Source organism: Bison bison, unplaced genomic scaffold (assembly GCF_000754665.1).
Source record: "Bison bison bison isolate TAMUID 2011002044 unplaced genomic scaffold, Bison_UMD1.0 scf7180017864330, whole genome shotgun sequence".
NCBI classification, from domain to species: Eukaryota; Metazoa; Chordata; class Mammalia; order Artiodactyla; family Bovidae; genus Bison; species Bison bison.
The window spans coordinates 3,521,658-3,538,575 of record NW_011494902.1 but is presented as its reverse complement, the minus strand read 5'-3'; the positions used below and the strand labels follow the sequence as shown (position 1 = coordinate 3,538,575).

Below are 16,918 nucleotides of genomic sequence, written 5' to 3'. Positions count from 1 at the left end.
GGGGCTTCTTAGGTTATCTCTTCTAACTGCTGCTCAAGAATTTGGTGGGGGATTGGGAGGAAGCTGCCTTACTAAATTCGTTGGTCTCCAAAAGCAATAACAGGGGCATAAAATGTCAGGGCAGAAAGAGAATCCAGACCAAGTCTTATTCTGAGTCTGGTAGGCCTAGTAGAGATCTCGCCTCCTTTTCCTAGTAGAAGTCTCTCCTCTTATCCTCAGGTGGAAGCATGAGTGAACAGTGCGGGTGGGGAAGAGCATGTGCAGGGAACTTGAAGGCCTGGTCCTTCGATGGGGGAAGTTGACCTTCTACTCACAGTTCCAGGGTTCTCATTTGTAAAGGCTGATGCTATCACTGGCTTCTAAAAAATCTATTAGATAGGCATGGCTGCTTTTTTTCAGAGACTTTTTGGAAGTCCGTGTAATGAGGTACTTTGGAGTCAGACAGATTTGCTTTTTTGCTTTTTAACTATGTGACTTGCACAGCTTACCTAACCACTTCGAGACTCAGTTTCATCATCTTTAAAATAGATATTTTAGGGAATTCTCTGGCGGTTCAGTGGTTAGGATCCTGAGTTTCCACTACAAGGAGCATTAATTTGATCCCTGGTTGGGGAACTAAGATCCCTCAAGCTATGTGGCATGGCAAAAAATAAAAGGCTATTATAATGTTAACCTCATAAAGTTTTGTGTGAATAAGATTAAAGTTAAATGAAGTAACCTAACTAAATCACTCTGCTATGCACTTGGAACATTATAAATCAACTGTACTTCAACTTTTAAAAATTAAATAAGATAATACATACAGCAATAAGAACTCAATAACTCACAATCCTGTCAATTATTCATATTTTCTCTCTTTGTCATAATAGCATCCATAGATAATTGGAAAACACCAAGGGCTTGACTCTCTTTTTCAGATCACAAGCTGACACGAACCTATGAGCCAAGGGAACCAGTATTTGGCCATCCGTCCATCCATCTGCATGTCCCAGGGGTGCACAAATAGGGAACAGTTCAGCCTTTCAGCCTCCTTCAAAGAAGCAATCAGAGGGTGAGGGGGTTATTGGGATGAGCCAGCAAATATAGGGCACTATTTTAGGGTATTGCTTTTCTCTGGGTCTATATTGATCTGAATAAATAAACTATTTTTGAAGTTTTTTTCTGATCTATATAACAGAATCATTGAAAAACTAACTAAAAAAGAACACTTAGAATTAATAAGGATGTTGGTTAGAATCAAAAATAGCATTGGCAAAATGCTCAAGGATTGATCTCACACCGCAAGTGCCAAGGAGATTTCACCCGGCGGTTCCTATTTGGTCCACTCTTTCAGAAGGATTGTTCAGATTGTATCACTGGAGTCATAGTTGGAGCATTCCCTCCTCTGCCCCTCCTGGAAACCCAATGATGTGGAAAGTGAGGAATTGATGGGCTGGGAGCCAGGGGCTTATGACTGTCCTGGAGCAAGTTGGCCTGACCTATATCATCTGGCCTCTCGGAGTCTGACATTAGGTGGGAATTTCTGGGATCTACAGGCACTCAGAAAGCCTCAGGACCACAGCTGAGCTGCTGTGAGCAAGAAGACTTGAGAAAGGAAGAGCTCTCAGTGCTGCAGCGAAGCAGGTACTGAAAAGAATGTCATGAGCACAACTGCTCCAGGACCTTTTGGGAACTGGAAATACCATCTGGAGGGCATGACCTTTACTTAACACAATGTTTAATTAGAAAAAGTCCTCTCAACAGGTTTTTAATATTAGTGGCTTTCCATGGTTCAAAACAAATTTCCTTGGAGCATTTCTTTTCCAAATATATTAAAGTGCTGGGATGATTCATCCTACGTCTACATATAAACAGTTGGGCCAACCAGGCTGATGCAATGTGACTTGTGTGCATAAACATTTTCAAAATGGAGAAATAGTCCTGGGACAACAGGTGATTCTGGAAGTGGCAGGCAAAGTGTGGATTGAAGAAAGGACTTCTAATTCAACAGGTTCCAGGGAGTGGAAGAGATATAAATATTTTGAAGGGAGAGGAGCTAGTTGGTTTCTACCAGTGGATGCAGGCTGGGGAATATCAACTTCTTGGGATGGTGTGTGCTTGATAAAGGCACATGATCATGGTATCTTGGTGGGATTTCACTCTTCAGGAGGATAAAACTTCATTCTGTGTAATTGTGATGGTTCATTTCTGTTCAGTTAAAATTAGCACATACTTTTGATCACCTTTGGCATATGAGACATTGTAGAGAAAATAAAAATAAGTCACTTACACCTTCAAAATCATGATAACTCTAAATTTATTGAGCACTTACTGTGTGCCAAAAGGATCACAATAAACTGGAAAATTCTGAAAGAGATGGGAATATCAGACCACCTGACCTTCCTCTTGAGAAACCTGTATGCAGGTCAGGAAGCAACAGTTAGAACTGGACATAGAACAACAGACTGGTTCCAAATAGGAAAAGGAGTACGTCAAGGCTGTATACTGTCACCCTGCTTATTTAACTTCTATGCAGAGTACATTATGAGAAACACTGGGCTGGAGGAAGCACAAGCTGGAATCAAGATTGCCGGGAGAAATATCAATAACCTCAGATATGCAGATGATACCACCCTTATGGCAGAAAGTGAAGAAGAACTAAAGAGCCTCTTGGTGAAAGTGAAAGAGGAGAGTGAAAAAGTTGGCTTAAAGCTCAACACTCATTAAACTAAGATCATGGCATCTGGTCCCATCACTTCATGGCAAATAGATGGGGAAACAGTGGAAACATTGGCTGACTTTATTTTCCTGGGCTCCAAAATCACTTCAGATGGTGATTGCAGCCATGAAATTAAGACGCTTACTCCTTGGAAGGAAGTTATGACCAACCTAGACAGCATATTAAAAAGCAGAGACATTACTTTGTCAACAAATGTCTGTCTAGTCAAGGCTATAATTTTTCCAGTGGTCATGTATGGATGTGAGAGTTGGACAGTAAAGAAAGCTGAGTACCAAAGAATTGATGCTTTCAAACTGCGGTGTTGGGGAAGACTCGAGAGTCCCTTGGACTGCAAGGAGATCCAAGCAGTCCATCCTAAAGGAGATCAGTCCTGGGTGTTCATTGGAAGGACTGATTTTGAAGCTGAAACTCCAATACTTTGGCCACCTGATGAGAAGAGCTGACTCATTTGAAAAGACCCTGATGCTGGGAAAGATTGAGGGTAGGAGGAGAAGGTGACAACAGAGAATGAGATGGTTGGATGGCATCACCAACTCGATGGACATGAGTTTGGGTAAACTCCGGGAGTTGGTGATGGACAGGGAGGCCTGGCTTGCTGCGGTTCATGGGGTCGCAAAGAGTCGGACATGACTGAGTGACTGAATTGGCTGACTGAATGTGTGCCAAAACTGTTATATATATATAATATATATATATATATTATATATATATAATATTATATATGGGCTTCCAGGTGGCGCTAGTGGTAAAGAACCCTCTTGCCAAGGTAGGAGTCGTAAGAGACGTGGGTTTGATCTCTGGATTGGGAATATCCCCTGGAGAAGGGAATGGCTGTCCACTCCAGCATTCTTGCCTGGAGAATCCCATGGACAAAGGAGCCTGGTGGGCTATAGATGATAGGGTTGCATAGAGTTGGACATGACTGACTTGACTTAGCACGCATGCATATATGTATGTATCATATATATTGCAATTTCACAATTGTTAACTAGTTTAATCCTTTAGGAGATGAGTACTTTTTATTATTCCCATTTTACAGAGAGGGAAACTAAGGCAGATAGAGGCTAAGTAAGTTACTGAGGTCTTCTGGCTAATAAATGGTAGGCAGTTTTCCACTGCCACTCTGCTTCATACAACAAAGTCATTTTTATACCTGAAAACTGATGTGAGCATGTTTTTGGGTTCCTTCACTGAGAACAGAGGTCTAGGAGATTAGGGGGACAATCAGGTGCTCTGGAGCTTTGGCTGACCTCGCAATGACAAAGCCAGTTTGGCTCACAGAAACTCCTCTCGTTTGTTTCAGCAAGTTAGTGGTGAGGCTGGCAAGTCTTGCTAACCAAACAAATGTGCTGTCAACCCCAGGACATCACAAGTCAAATGGGGCCAGGATGCTTTCTTGAATCCCCACAGAGACTGGCAGACCCCAAAACAGCCTAGTTAGAATGATTAATTGAACTGATCACATAAATGAAAATATCTATTTGGACCCCAACTGGCTGCTGTTGCTTTCTGAGCACCTTAGTAATTCATAAAGCTAAGTCCAATGAATAATAAAATGACTTATAGCTGAAGGCTTGCTCATACTGTGCTGAAACAATTTTATACACAAGTAAATAAATCTTCTTTTCAGAGCTCATTAAAGTTTCTAGAAAACTTTTGCTGGATCAGTTCAGCCACTGCAGCCAATAATCTTCTGGGAGTTCGATATTTAGAGGAGCATTAAATCTTTCAGGTAATTAGGAGGCAATTTAACAGGCAGTCCCCCAACTGGTGGGCAGTGTCCATAGGCACAGACATGGAAAACATCCTTCATGTAGTCAGAGCTCAATAAATAATAAATGAAATAAATGATCAGTGATTATAGTACCTGATGGGTCCACCAACATCTACTTAATTCATTACTGAAGATTTTGTGTTTACAATGAAAATAACCAAAAATGATACTATTATAATTCTAGGACAGAAGAAATTTTTTAAAAATGCAATTGAATAAAGAATTATGCATCTTGAATTCTGGAATTAAGGAAAGCAGATTTAGGTACAGAAAGAACCTCCCAAAGTAGAGAGGACCATGGGATTGTGGACTCTTCTGCTGGATATTTCAGAAATGGCTGGCACTGCATTTGTGAAGATATATTTTATTATGCAGTGTTTCAAATATAGAAAGTTATAAACAATAGCACAATGAACAGCTATACGTTTACTATCTAATATCATCAAATATTAACATTGTGATGGTATATTTTTGTTGCATATTTTTATTATACTACATTTAAAAATAAATGGTTTAAAAAGTATCTTAATTGCGAGTCGGTTAAATAAAACAAGACATATTGCAATACTATGCAGTTACTTTAAGTCACTCATTGAGAGAATTTTCACTTAGGTTAGAAATTCTCAATTAGAATATAAAATCACATGTATAATAGAATTCCAATTCCATTAAAATATAAAATATGCAGATGTATGCACATAAAAAGATAAATGTACTGTTAACCATGGTTAATCATCTTTAGGTGGCAGAATTATGGGTTATTTTTGTTTTCCTATTTAAAATATAGTTGATTCACAATATTGTGCTAGTTTCAAATGTACAGCATAGTGATTTGTTTTTGTTTTTGCAGATTATATTCCATTATGGGTTATTACAAGGTATTGGGTTTAATTCCCTGTGATGTACAGTAAATCCTTGTTGCTTTTTTTAGTTTATGTATAGTTATTTTTCTCCTTATGCTTTTCTATATTTTCCACAATTGGATTACTTCATAGTTTTGAAAAATGATAAGAATTTTTTTCCAAAGCAAAAGTAAATACTTTGGGGCCTGTCATTAACCTGATCCTTTTGCACAGTAGCTGTGATGTGGGTAATAATTTGGCTTCCAAATGAAACCTCTTTATTTAAATTAAAAAAAATTTTTATTTTATATTGGATCACAGTTGATTAACTATGTTGTATTTCAAGTGTATAGCAAAGTGATTTGTTTACACATAAACATGTGTCTATTCTTTTTCAAATTCTTTCCCCATTTAGGTTATTACAGAATATTGAGCAGAGTTCCCTGTGCTTTATAGTAGGTCCTTGTTGGTTGTCTATTTTATTCCAAATTAAACTTTAAAAGGAGAGCAAGAGAGCTCAAAAGAAGAGAGATTTCACTGAGTTAAGGCTGCCCTGGGAAGCATTTTCACTTGTCCCTTTTTTAGTAGGATGGCCCTTCCTGTGGGGGAGCTCTTTCCACAGTCCCCCTGCGTCCAGCTTGTCATCAGGCATTTCTCCAACCCAGGGACACCCAGCACAGTGCCTGCTCCACGTTGGCTGAGTGGGCACCTCATACTCACCGCGTACACTGGGAAGAGTTCCCGTGCGTTCAGGTCCCACTCGTTGATGTGGGAGCCGATCTGAACCCCGGGAAAGCCCAACTTCCTCACACAGCGCTCCATCTCCTTAACCGCCAGCTCAGGGGCCTGCATGGGCAACGTCCCCAGACCCACAAACCTCCTGGGGTGGCTCGCAATGGTGGCAGCTAGGTCGTTGTTCAGAAGTTGGCACAGGTCTAAAGTGTCCTGAGGTTTGGCCTGGTGGAGACAGGCAAGGGAAAGCACATGGTTCAAAACCTACTTTAGATATTTACTCTGCTCAGCACCTCCTCTAGGTTCAATCATTTGTCCCTCCCAGTGGCTTTACACCTCATAAACCTGAAGCACAGTTTGAGATAGGCACTTGGCCACAGAAGACCCAGAAGCCAGTCATTACCAAGGTAAAGAAAACTGCTACGATATTGCTGATTAATTAGAAAACTGATGTAATCAGGGCCTGGAATCCTACACTAGACATAGAATGAGGGCAGACCATCTACCAACCCAAATAGGAGCCTGCAAGGCTCCCCCCACCCACACCAGGAACTGAGCCGGATATCCGGGCACCTCCTTGTCACACCTCCTTGGGGATGTCAGGCTGCTCATGAACCTCTCCTGTCCCTGTCTTTCTCCTTGTCCTTCCTGTTGGCGGTGACACTCAAAGAGTTACCTTAATAGCAAGATGCTGATGCAGACAACGTTTGCTTTCTGTTCTCCTAACTCTCCCTCCTTCCTTTCTGTCTTTCTTTTCAACATCATCCCACCCCACTGCTAAGAATCTGGTACTCTCCAGCAATGCCAGTTGTCCAGTTAGAATAGCACCCAATCAGGTAAATTCAGGTATCTTGAGGTCTTAGGGTATTTTTATTTTAAGTGGTGAATTTTATCATAGGAACAGATAAGTATTGAATCACTGATACTGGAATTATGAGCATAGGTGGCGGAGGTGAGAATAGGTTGGAATTTCCAAAGCTCCTTAAATCCACATGCTTGAATATTTATTTGGTTGAGTGGGTACTTGGTGTACCTCCAACTACTTACAAAAGTGTCCTTTTGCAGGCTTGCCATCATGCCTGAAACTTTCAGCACTCAAGATTTAATCACTTGGGGAAAGACATCCAACTCAAGGAATCCTGTTTCGAATTGTGTGTATTTCCATGGGAGAGGCAACATATTAGGCCATCATCATCACTCCCGTCACCTCAAAATCTTTATCACTTTAGAATAAACTGGCTTGTCAGTTACTGAGCCTCGCTTGGCAGGAATGAGTCAATAGGTCGTTCTGATGGAGATTAAGATTGAGTCTAGAATTGTGCTGTCTAGTGGAAATCCAGTTCAAGTTACATAGTAACATGCAGCTATTGGCTACCATACTGGACTATGGAGTTCTAGAGCAAGGACATAACTAGGAAGACAGGCCTGGGAGAGAACAGTGCAAATGTGAGGGGCCTTGCTGATCTCTAAAGGAGAGTTGAGTGGGCAATGTCAAGACGAGGCATCTACTTGCTAGGGAACTGGATGTGAGCCTTTGCTCACCAAGGGGATGGATTGAGATTTCACACTCACCCAGTAGCTAAACATGACAGGAACCGTGGAAAGGGCTTGCACAGTCACTCCTAGACAGAACCAAAGGCAAAACCAGTGAGAAGAATGACCCAGGCACCTCTGCATCTCCCAGGGCCTTGGAGCCTAGCAAGTCCCCGTCCCACCTTCCTTCTGCTCTCCCCTCCCTCACTGTGTCTTCCTTGTCTCCTTCTCTCAGGGTTCTCTGCCCTAGGCTTCCCTCATCCCTCAGCCTCAGTTCTAAGAGGAGGAGGAAAGGCTGGACAAAAATGAGATCATTGAAGAAAAACGAAAATGCCCATTTTTCAAAGGTTATTTCAACAACTGTGAAGTTGTATTTAAGCAAGGCATTTCCCTGTCAGTTTTTTTAAGGTGTTTCATCTTAGGTCATGCATGACAGAGTATATTTCTCAGTCACATTCCTGGCCCTGTAATTCATCTCCTAAGTGAGTCTGGGTAGAGTCCCACTGTCTGGAATGCCCAGAATGAGGCCCTGAGTGTGGTTCCAGATTCCAGCCTCCAGGATGCCTAAACTCTCTGATAGTCACACTCCTGGAGCTGGGGTATTGGGAGAGATGCTGCCAAACCAAGGACGGGCCCTCTTTCCCTCATACCCACATCCAACCCAACAGCAAGTCCTGTTTGCTCTACTCCAGTTCCTTTTATGCACTCACCTCTCCCCATCTCTTGCCACTGCCTGGTCCAAGCCACCAGCATTTCCTATGGGGACTGCTGCAGAAGCCTCCAAGCTGGTCTCCTACCATCACTCTTGTCCTCTTACAGTTTGTTTTCCACTTGGAAGCCAGAGTAAGTGTTAAAACTTAGATCAAGTCACTCTATTATTCAAAACTTCCAAGTACTTTTAGAGTAAAATCACACTTAGAGTAAAATCCAGACTTGAACATGGTATAAAGCTCCACACAGTCTCTCCTGCTCACACTGAGCTTCATTTGCCTCCTGCCTGTTCTTTGGAGCTCTTTCCTGCCCCATGGCCTTTGCACAGCTATTCCATCTGCCTGGAATGCTCTTCTTTTGGCTCATCACAGGATGCGCTCCTTTTCACCCCAAGATCTCCGTTCAAACATCAGATTCTTGGAGAGGCTTTCCCTAACTCCATGCATTCTCTGTCTCACTGTTCCATTCTTTTAATGTTCTGTGACTTATTACAGTCTGTCATGACTGTAGTTAGTTGTTTATTCTGTGCCATTCCTTACTTGATCACAAACACCACATGAGCCTGTCTGTCTATGTCCCATCCCTAGTGTCCAGAATAGTGCCTGGCGTGTTGAACATACCCATATATGAAAAAATAAATCATTGTTTAGTGAGGACTAGACCCTACAGCTTTTGATTATAGAGCATCGTTAAACGTTGCCACAGATAGGATTTGTGTCCATTGATTAGTTTGCAACAGACAAGTCCCTTTCAACTGCAAAATCTTCACATTTTACACAAATGCTTTTGCTGACATTATTCCGTTTAATTTCTCCACTTTGCAGATTGGATCTAAGGTCACATGGCCTGCCAGTGGCGGGATGAGGCTCCTGTCCAGCTTGGCTCCTTCCCTACACCCCAGTGGCCATCACTTGTCACTGTATTTCATATTAACATAGTAAATTGCATTATTTATGTGCTGGTTTATTTGGATAGCTATTCTTTAGTCTCTGGGAATTGAGAGGGAAAAAACAAGTCTAATCCAATTAGAGCAGATATTTAAAAAAACAAACAAACAAACAGGTGTTTAAAAGTTTGGCATAGCACAGCATTCCCCAAATTTACCGCTTTACCTTGAGTAAAGTGGGCAGAGGCCAGGGGTAGAGAGAAGTGACATCATAAAAACAAATTCAGAGGCCTTCCTTTAAAAACTCTGACTCAGTGGATGGGGCCTGAAAAAAATTCCTAGTAAGCACCCCAGGCAATGCTTATCCTGAGGGAGGCTTGGGAAAAGCTCTCTTGGAAGAGTGAAGGAATGGGAGAGACAGTCCCGAGTACAGTCCCAGCTCTACCATTTACTGTTGTGCATTCCCAAGCAAAATCATTTAAACCCTTTGCATCCCTCAGGTGGGAATAGGTACAACAATGCCTGCCACGTAATGTGATGAAGGAACCCAGGAGCTACCAATTGCATTTGTCTCCCGGTGAAAATGGCATGGCATGCTGAGATCTTCTGTGTTGTGCCTTTATCATTTTATTTTCTTACCTTGGCGGAGGCAGAAGGATACACTGTTAAGCCCTTGTGGCCAGACTGCCTGGGTTCAAATCCCTGTTTTGCCCCCTATAAGTTATGTAATCTTGGACAGATTGCTTAACCTCTGTCCCTAAGTTTCTTCATCTGTAAAATGGGTATAATAATAGTTGCTACCGCCTATGGTTGTTATAGAAATTGACTTAATACAAGTTGGGTGCTGAAAACAATGCCTGGAAACAAAATAAATGCTCAGCAAGGGTTAGCCATGACTGTTCTCTTAAGGATAGCCATGGAATGAAACACACAACCAAAACCAAAGGGGACATTCTTTATCTAAACTGTAGTCTTGAACAATAGTTCTGACACTAGTCATCATTTCCACTAGTTTTCCCCTTGAGAGGTGGGAGCTCTGGTTCAGCTTGGGCTCTGCTATCAGTCTGGGAAGCCAGTTCTCTCTCCAGTGCCCCTCCCATCCCTGTTCTAGAACAGGGGCATGTGTACTGTTTTCTCTGGAATGGCCTATAGAGGTGCTTCAGGCTGTCCACAAAGTTCAATGTCAGTGCAATTTAGACATACTTTTAATTATTTTAAAAAAATCTATAAAGCAATATCTGGCCTAGAGTGCATGGATGCGTGTGTGCATGCTAAGTTGCTTTAGTTGTGTCCCAGTCTTTGCAACCCAGTGAACTGTAGCCTGCCAAGCTCCCCTGTCCATGAGATTCTCCAGGCAAGAATACTGGAGTGGGTTGCCATGCCTTCCTCCAGGGGATCTTCCCAACCCAGGGATCTCTTATGTCCCCTGCATTGGCAGATGGGTTCTTTACCACTAGCGCCACCGGACATGACTGAAGTGACTTAGCAGCAGCAGCAGCACCACTGGGGAAGCCCATCTAGCTTAGAGTTGCCAGAGACCGCCTGCTCATTTTGGGGCTGATAGTTCAACTCAGTTTGTGCAGACCTTAGAATAAAATGTCTCCTGCTATCTCTGTGTATGTACTTGAACTTCTCATGCATTTGTCTTTGGTTATAAAGATGGTAGATACAAACTCTTTTGTTTGTATGAACTGTTTGTTTTCTGGATTAAATCTAGACCACTGATGTTAAAATTTAGGCCTGACAGTGTTATTGTGGGGGCTCCTCATCACAGCCCCTGGGCATGGCCCATGGGTGTACAGAAGGCTGGGTGCCCTTGTTGGAGCACTCTCTCCTTGGTGGCACAGCCAGCCAGGTAATAACAAGTGAAAGCACAATGTGGCTGTCATACCATACTTTAAAAATTAAATTTTATTTATTTTTCATCCCCGTCCATCATATCATATTTTAGATAGGCTTTCACAATTCTTTTGAACTGGGGGAACTTGTTTGATTTTTAAAAGGAATGCAAGCAGTTTTTAGAAACTGTTATTGATTTAGCTAGGAAATAAAAATTTCCTAACTCTCCCCTTTCAAATGTCTGGATTAGTTTTATTGTAGAGTCTAGTGGGACTATCTGATTGCTTTTTGTGTCTGCTCCTGCTTCCACCCCATGTGTGTCCGTGGGGATGTTCTGGGTACTGTGCTAAAGCAAACTGCAGAAACAAGTTGAATCCTGACTCAACTAAGAAAGCAGTTGACATCTTTAATCTGTGAATTCGAATATTTACTGTTTTGTTTGTTTGTGTGTTTGGCCATGCCGTATCATGTGGGATCTTAATTCCCTGACCAGGAATGGAACCCAGGACCCCTGCACTGCAAACCCAAAGTCCTAACCACTGGGTCACCAGGGAAATCCCTAATTCCTACTGTTTTAATTGACTCTATAAGTAAATACTATGCATTTGAATTTAACATTTTTAAAATAATAAAATACTACTTTTATCTTTTTGATAATATAGCACGTGTGCATGTGTGCTACGTTGCTTCAGTTGTGTCTGACTCTTTGTGACCGTGTGGATGGTAGCCCTCCAGGCTCCTCTGTCCATGGGATTTTCCAGGCAAGAATACTGTAATGGGTTGCCATGCCTGCCTCCAGGGGATCTTCCCAACCCAGGGATTGAACCTGAGTCTCTCATGTCTTCTGTATTGTGCAAGAGGGTTCTTTACCACTAGCACCACCTAGAAAGCCCCGATAACACAGCATTCTACTTTAAAACAAGCGTACCTAATTTGGGGGCTTCCCTGGTGGCTCAGATGGTAAAGAATTGCCTGCAATGCAGGAGACTTTGGTTCAATCCCTGGGTTGGGAAGATTCCTCTGGAGAAGGAAATGGCTGCCCCCTCCAATATTCTTGCCTGGGAAATCCCCTGGACAGGGGCGCCTGGAGGGCTACAGTCTATGGGGTCTCAAAGAGTCAAACACAACTGAGCACACACATACCTAAAGTTTAAATCCACACTCCAAAAACATTATAGTGGAGGGTGCCATCCCTCCCCCAGTGAAGCTGAAACAGTGGAGAAAATGGGATCAGAGGTTGCCATCACATAAATCATGTAAGGTAATCAAAGGGCAGACTTGCCTCTAACATCAGATGGAAACATTGATACCTTTTCTCATTGTAAATACCTGTTTGATCCATTTCTCTAAGACGAGCTTCTGGATCCCAGCAGTTCTCTTGGACCACTCTGAAGACCTTCCCATCTTTCAGCATCTTTGCTTCTCCCTAGGACAGAAAACTCACATCAGCAAATGGTGACCTAAGCTTGCTTAGCTGGAGAAAGGAACAGTAATCCACTCCAGTATTCTTACCCGGAGAATCCCATGGACAGAGAAGCATGGTGGGCTACAGTCCATGGGGTTGCAAAGAGTCGTACATGACTGACTAACACACACACACACACACACACACACACACACACAAGCTTACTTAGATTAATTCTTCCTTGTATGCTTTGGGATGTGGTTCTCCCCTAATCTTTTTAGGCATTTTTCCTTAATCCTTGAAGAAGTACAAATTTGTTTAGCAGAACTCAACTTGTTTTCCCCCTGCCTTAATATTGACTTGGATTTGAAGGGGTGTGCTCTGTGGGTGTCAGAGGCTGGATACAGAGAGAACCAGGTCATGGTCATGACTTTTTGGGACTATACAACTGAGGATTGTGTAGGTTACCTTGCCATTCTGAACTGCTGGCTCCAAAAGCTAAGAGGATGGCCCAGGATCTGGAAAACTCTAGATTTATAACATTTTAGAACTGGTAAATGGCACCCCACTCCAGTACTCTTGCCTGGAAAATCCCATGGCTGGAGGAACCTGGTGGGCTGCAGTCCATGGGGTCGCTAAGAGTCAGACACGACTGAGCGACTTCACTTTCACTTTTCACTTTCATGCATTGGAGAAGGAAATGGCAACTTACTCCAGTGTTCTTGCCTGGAGAATCCCGGGGACGGGGGAGCCTGGTAGGTCTATGGGGTCGCACAGAGTCGGACATGACTGAAGCGACTTAGCAGCAGCAGCAGCAAGGACCTCTGAGGTAGGCCATGTTGTCCAACCCTGTTTTTTTTTTTTATTTAATATTTATTCACTTACTTATTTTTGGCTGTGTTGGGTCTTTGTTGCTGCACTCAGGTTTTCTCTAGCTGCAGTGAGTGGGAGTTACTCTTCTTATTGCAGTGGCCTCTCTTGTTGCGGAGCATGGGCTCTAGGCGTGCAGGCTCAGTAGTTGTGGCCCATGGGCTTAGTTGCTCCATAGCGTGTAGGATTTCCCAGCCCAGGGATTGAACCCATGTCCGCTGCATTGGCAGGTGGATTCTTAACCACTGGACCACCAGGGAAGCCCCAACTTCTTGTTTTATAAAGAAGCAACAGATGGATAGTGAGAGGAAACAATTTGTCTGGCAGAGCAGGGCCCGCGAATGTCAGGACCTGCAGGGGGAGGCAGGCCATGCGGTGACCCAGTCTAGACGTGCACGTGAAGTTTGGTGCTGAGCTGCTGCTTCCCCCAGGCATCGTGCCTGCCTTGTACACTGCCTTTTAATACTCAGGGAAGGGGGGCCAAACTAAATGGCTTCTCAAAGCATGGCTGCTGCTGCTGCTTAGGCTCTAAATTGAGCTTCAGGTTGCTGATCCCTAAAGAAAGGGAAAAGTTCTCCCTAAAATCATACTTCTCAGGTTCAAATCATTATTCTGCAACTTATCGTATAGCCATAAACAAGTTAAACATCTCTGAACCTCAGTTTGCTCTTTTTTTGTTGTTTGTTTGCTCTTTTTTTCATTATAAAACATGTTAATTTAGCACCTACTTTACTTTCTCTGACTGATGTAAAAACTTTAAGGATATACAGTTGGAAAAAGAAAGGATATACACTTGAGGAAAAAAGACAAGTTAATAATCTGCCACTAAAATTTAGGTCATAAGCATGGAGATTGGAAGGACTGAGAAAAGGAAGAAGAAATTAAGGCACAGATTTCCATCCATGGAGATGAAGAACAGAGTACTTGAGTTGATTGGGCAGAGGTTCCATAAGCCTACTATTTTTGTAGATATTAGTAGTTTATTATTTAAAAATGTGTTTTATTGAAAAATAGTTGATTTACAGTGTTTATTAATTTCTACTACACAGCAAAGTGATTCAGTTATCCTTCCCAAGATGGTATAATGTGCCACCAAGATCCCCCTTCAAGAATAGAGGATTTGGGAGTTCCCTGGTGGTCCAGTGGCTAGGACTCTGTGTTTTCACTGTGGGGGTCTGGGTTCAATCCCTGGTTAGGGAACTAAGATCCCTCAAGTTGTGCAACATGGCCAAAAAAAGAAAAAAGGATTTCTTCTCCTAGCTTCTGAGAATTACCAGGGAGTATTGCTGGCAGACAGCTCTCAGTTGTCAGTCCCTATGGAGAAAATAGGAAGATTGCCTTGGGTGAAGAGAACCACTTCCCTAAAGTCCTGCCTCATTTCCAGGGAAGTCCATTTCCAATGACTGATTACTGTAGAGCAAAAGGCCCCTCTTCTTTGCCCCCCACCCCCAACTTGGGACCCCTGTGGAGGTTAGCTCTAGAGCTTCTTAAGGGTCAGCTTAGACCTCTGTTGAGAACATCACAGCTCAACATTGCCCTGTTTTACCCTACTTCCTCCTTTTCCCTTCCACTGATGTCCATTCTGAGAGCACTTCCTATTAAACCTTCTGCATGCTCATCTCCATCTCAGAGTCTGATTCCCAAGGAACCTTAGAACCTCACCTGTGACCCTTCTGATTCTTAAGTTCTAGTTTTAATACTGTCTACAATGAGTCCAAATATAGCTGATATTTCAAATGTCTGGTATTGTGTATCACTAAAAAGTGTATTTTATAGAATGACCATGTTATCCAGCAATCCCACTCCTTGGCACATATCCAGACAAAACTTCAATTCAAAAAGATACAAGCACCCCTATGTTCATAGCAGCACTATCCACAATAGCCAAGACATAGAAACAGCCTAAATGTTTATTGACAGATGAATGGATAAAGAAGATGTAGTACAATGAAATACTACTCTGTCATAAGAAGAATGAGATAATGCCATTTGCAGCAGCATGCATTCAACTAGAGATTATCACACTAGGTAAGTAAGAAAGAGAGACAGAAATACCATATAATATCATTTATACATGGAATCTAAAATTTGGCACAAACGAACCTACCTATGAAACAGAAACAGACTAAAAGACATAGAGATCAGACTTGTGGTTGCCAAGGGGGAGGACAATGAAGGAGGGATGGCCTGGCAGTTTGGATTTAGTAGATGCAAGCTATTACATATAGAGATAGTGGACAAAAAGGAAAATAATAGTGCAGGGGAAAAAAGAAAAAAAATATGTATTTTAAAATTCTGTCTTTTATCAACAGATTTCCCTTCTCTTCCCCCTTCCCCAGGTGCCCACTCAAGCTCTACCTCTAGACCATGCAAGCTGCTAGACTGGTTGGGCTTGAGGTGCAAAGCTGGCAGAAATGACCCAGACACTGTCACCAGGAAGCAGCTTCTGTAATCACTGCAGCTGTCACTTTAAAGTTTCTGAAGGACAGCTCCATGGGAAGCTATGTTACAACCACTTCCAGCTGTATTCACTCAACCTGCTACTGCTCATCTCTTGCTCAGATCTGCTTGTCCTCCTGGCTCTATTGCATCTCTCCTTGATGTCAGCATTATCTTTCTCACCCCTATGAGACTACATCATTTTTTTTTCACTTCCCTCTGTTTGACATGTCACCATCCCATCCATTTTCCAATATGTCTCCAAAATAGACCCTGCAGTGATCCACATTTCTCCACCCCCACTGCTCCAGCCTTGGTCCGAGCCCTATCTTCTCTCATCTGAATGATGCTGCAGCCTCAAGCCTGATCTCTTTCTGCTTTCATTCTTATTCCTCTCTAACCCAGTCTCCACAAAGCAGCAGAGTAAACTCTTAAAACCCTAAATCAGATCTTGCTAGTTCCCCACAGGAAACTCTTGAATGGATTTCTATTGTCCTGAAGATAAAATGCAACCCCCTTAACCTGACCTACGGGGCTTCATCATCTAACCCTTGCTTGTCCCCACAACTTAATCATGGGTCTCAGTTCAGTTCAGTCGCTCAGTCGTGTCCGACTCATTGCGACCCCATGAATCGCAGCACGCCAGGCCTCCCTGTCTATTACCAACTCCCGGAGTTCACTCAAACTCACATCCATCGAGTTGGTGATGCCATCCAACCATCTCATCCTCTGTCTTCCCCTTCTCCTCCTGCCCCCAATTCCTCCCAGCATCAGAGTCTTTTCCAATGAGTCAACTCTTAGCATGAGGTGGCCAGACAACTGGAGTTTCAGCTTGAGCATCATTCCTTTCAAAGAACACCCAGGGCTGATCTCCTTTAGAATGGACTGGTTGGATCTCCATGCAGACCAAGGGACTCTCAAGTCTTCTCCAACACCACACTTCAAAAGCATCAATTCTTTGGCGCTCAGCTTTCTTCACAGTCCAACTCTCACATCCATACATGACCACTGGAAAAACCATAGCCTTGAGTAGACGGACCTTTGTTGGCAAAGTAGTGTCTCTGCTTTTCAATATGCTATCTAGGTTGGTCATAATTTTCCTTCCAAGGAGTAAGTGTCTTTTAATTTCATGGCTGCAATCACCATCTGCAGTGATTTTGGAGCCCCC

General features: G+C 42.8%; 1 protein-coding gene across 3 annotated transcripts in view; it reads right to left on the bottom strand.

Moving 5' to 3' along the window:
• Positions 1-16,918, bottom strand: part of ACMSD (aminocarboxymuconate semialdehyde decarboxylase) — a 62,066-nt gene that overhangs the window by 31,689 nt on the left and 13,459 nt on the right. For all 3 annotated transcript variants that reach the window (XM_010853640.1, XM_010853639.1, XM_010853641.1), the window contains 4 exons: positions 12,366-12,462; positions 7,640-7,689; positions 6,056-6,292; positions 937-1,030 (listed from right to left, as the gene is read on the bottom strand). In XM_010853640.1, coding sequence (XP_010851942.1) covers positions 937-1,030; positions 6,056-6,292; positions 7,640-7,689; positions 12,366-12,462 — 478 coding nt within the window. The remainder of the gene's footprint in view (positions 1-936; positions 1,031-6,055; positions 6,293-7,639; positions 7,690-12,365; positions 12,463-16,918) is intronic.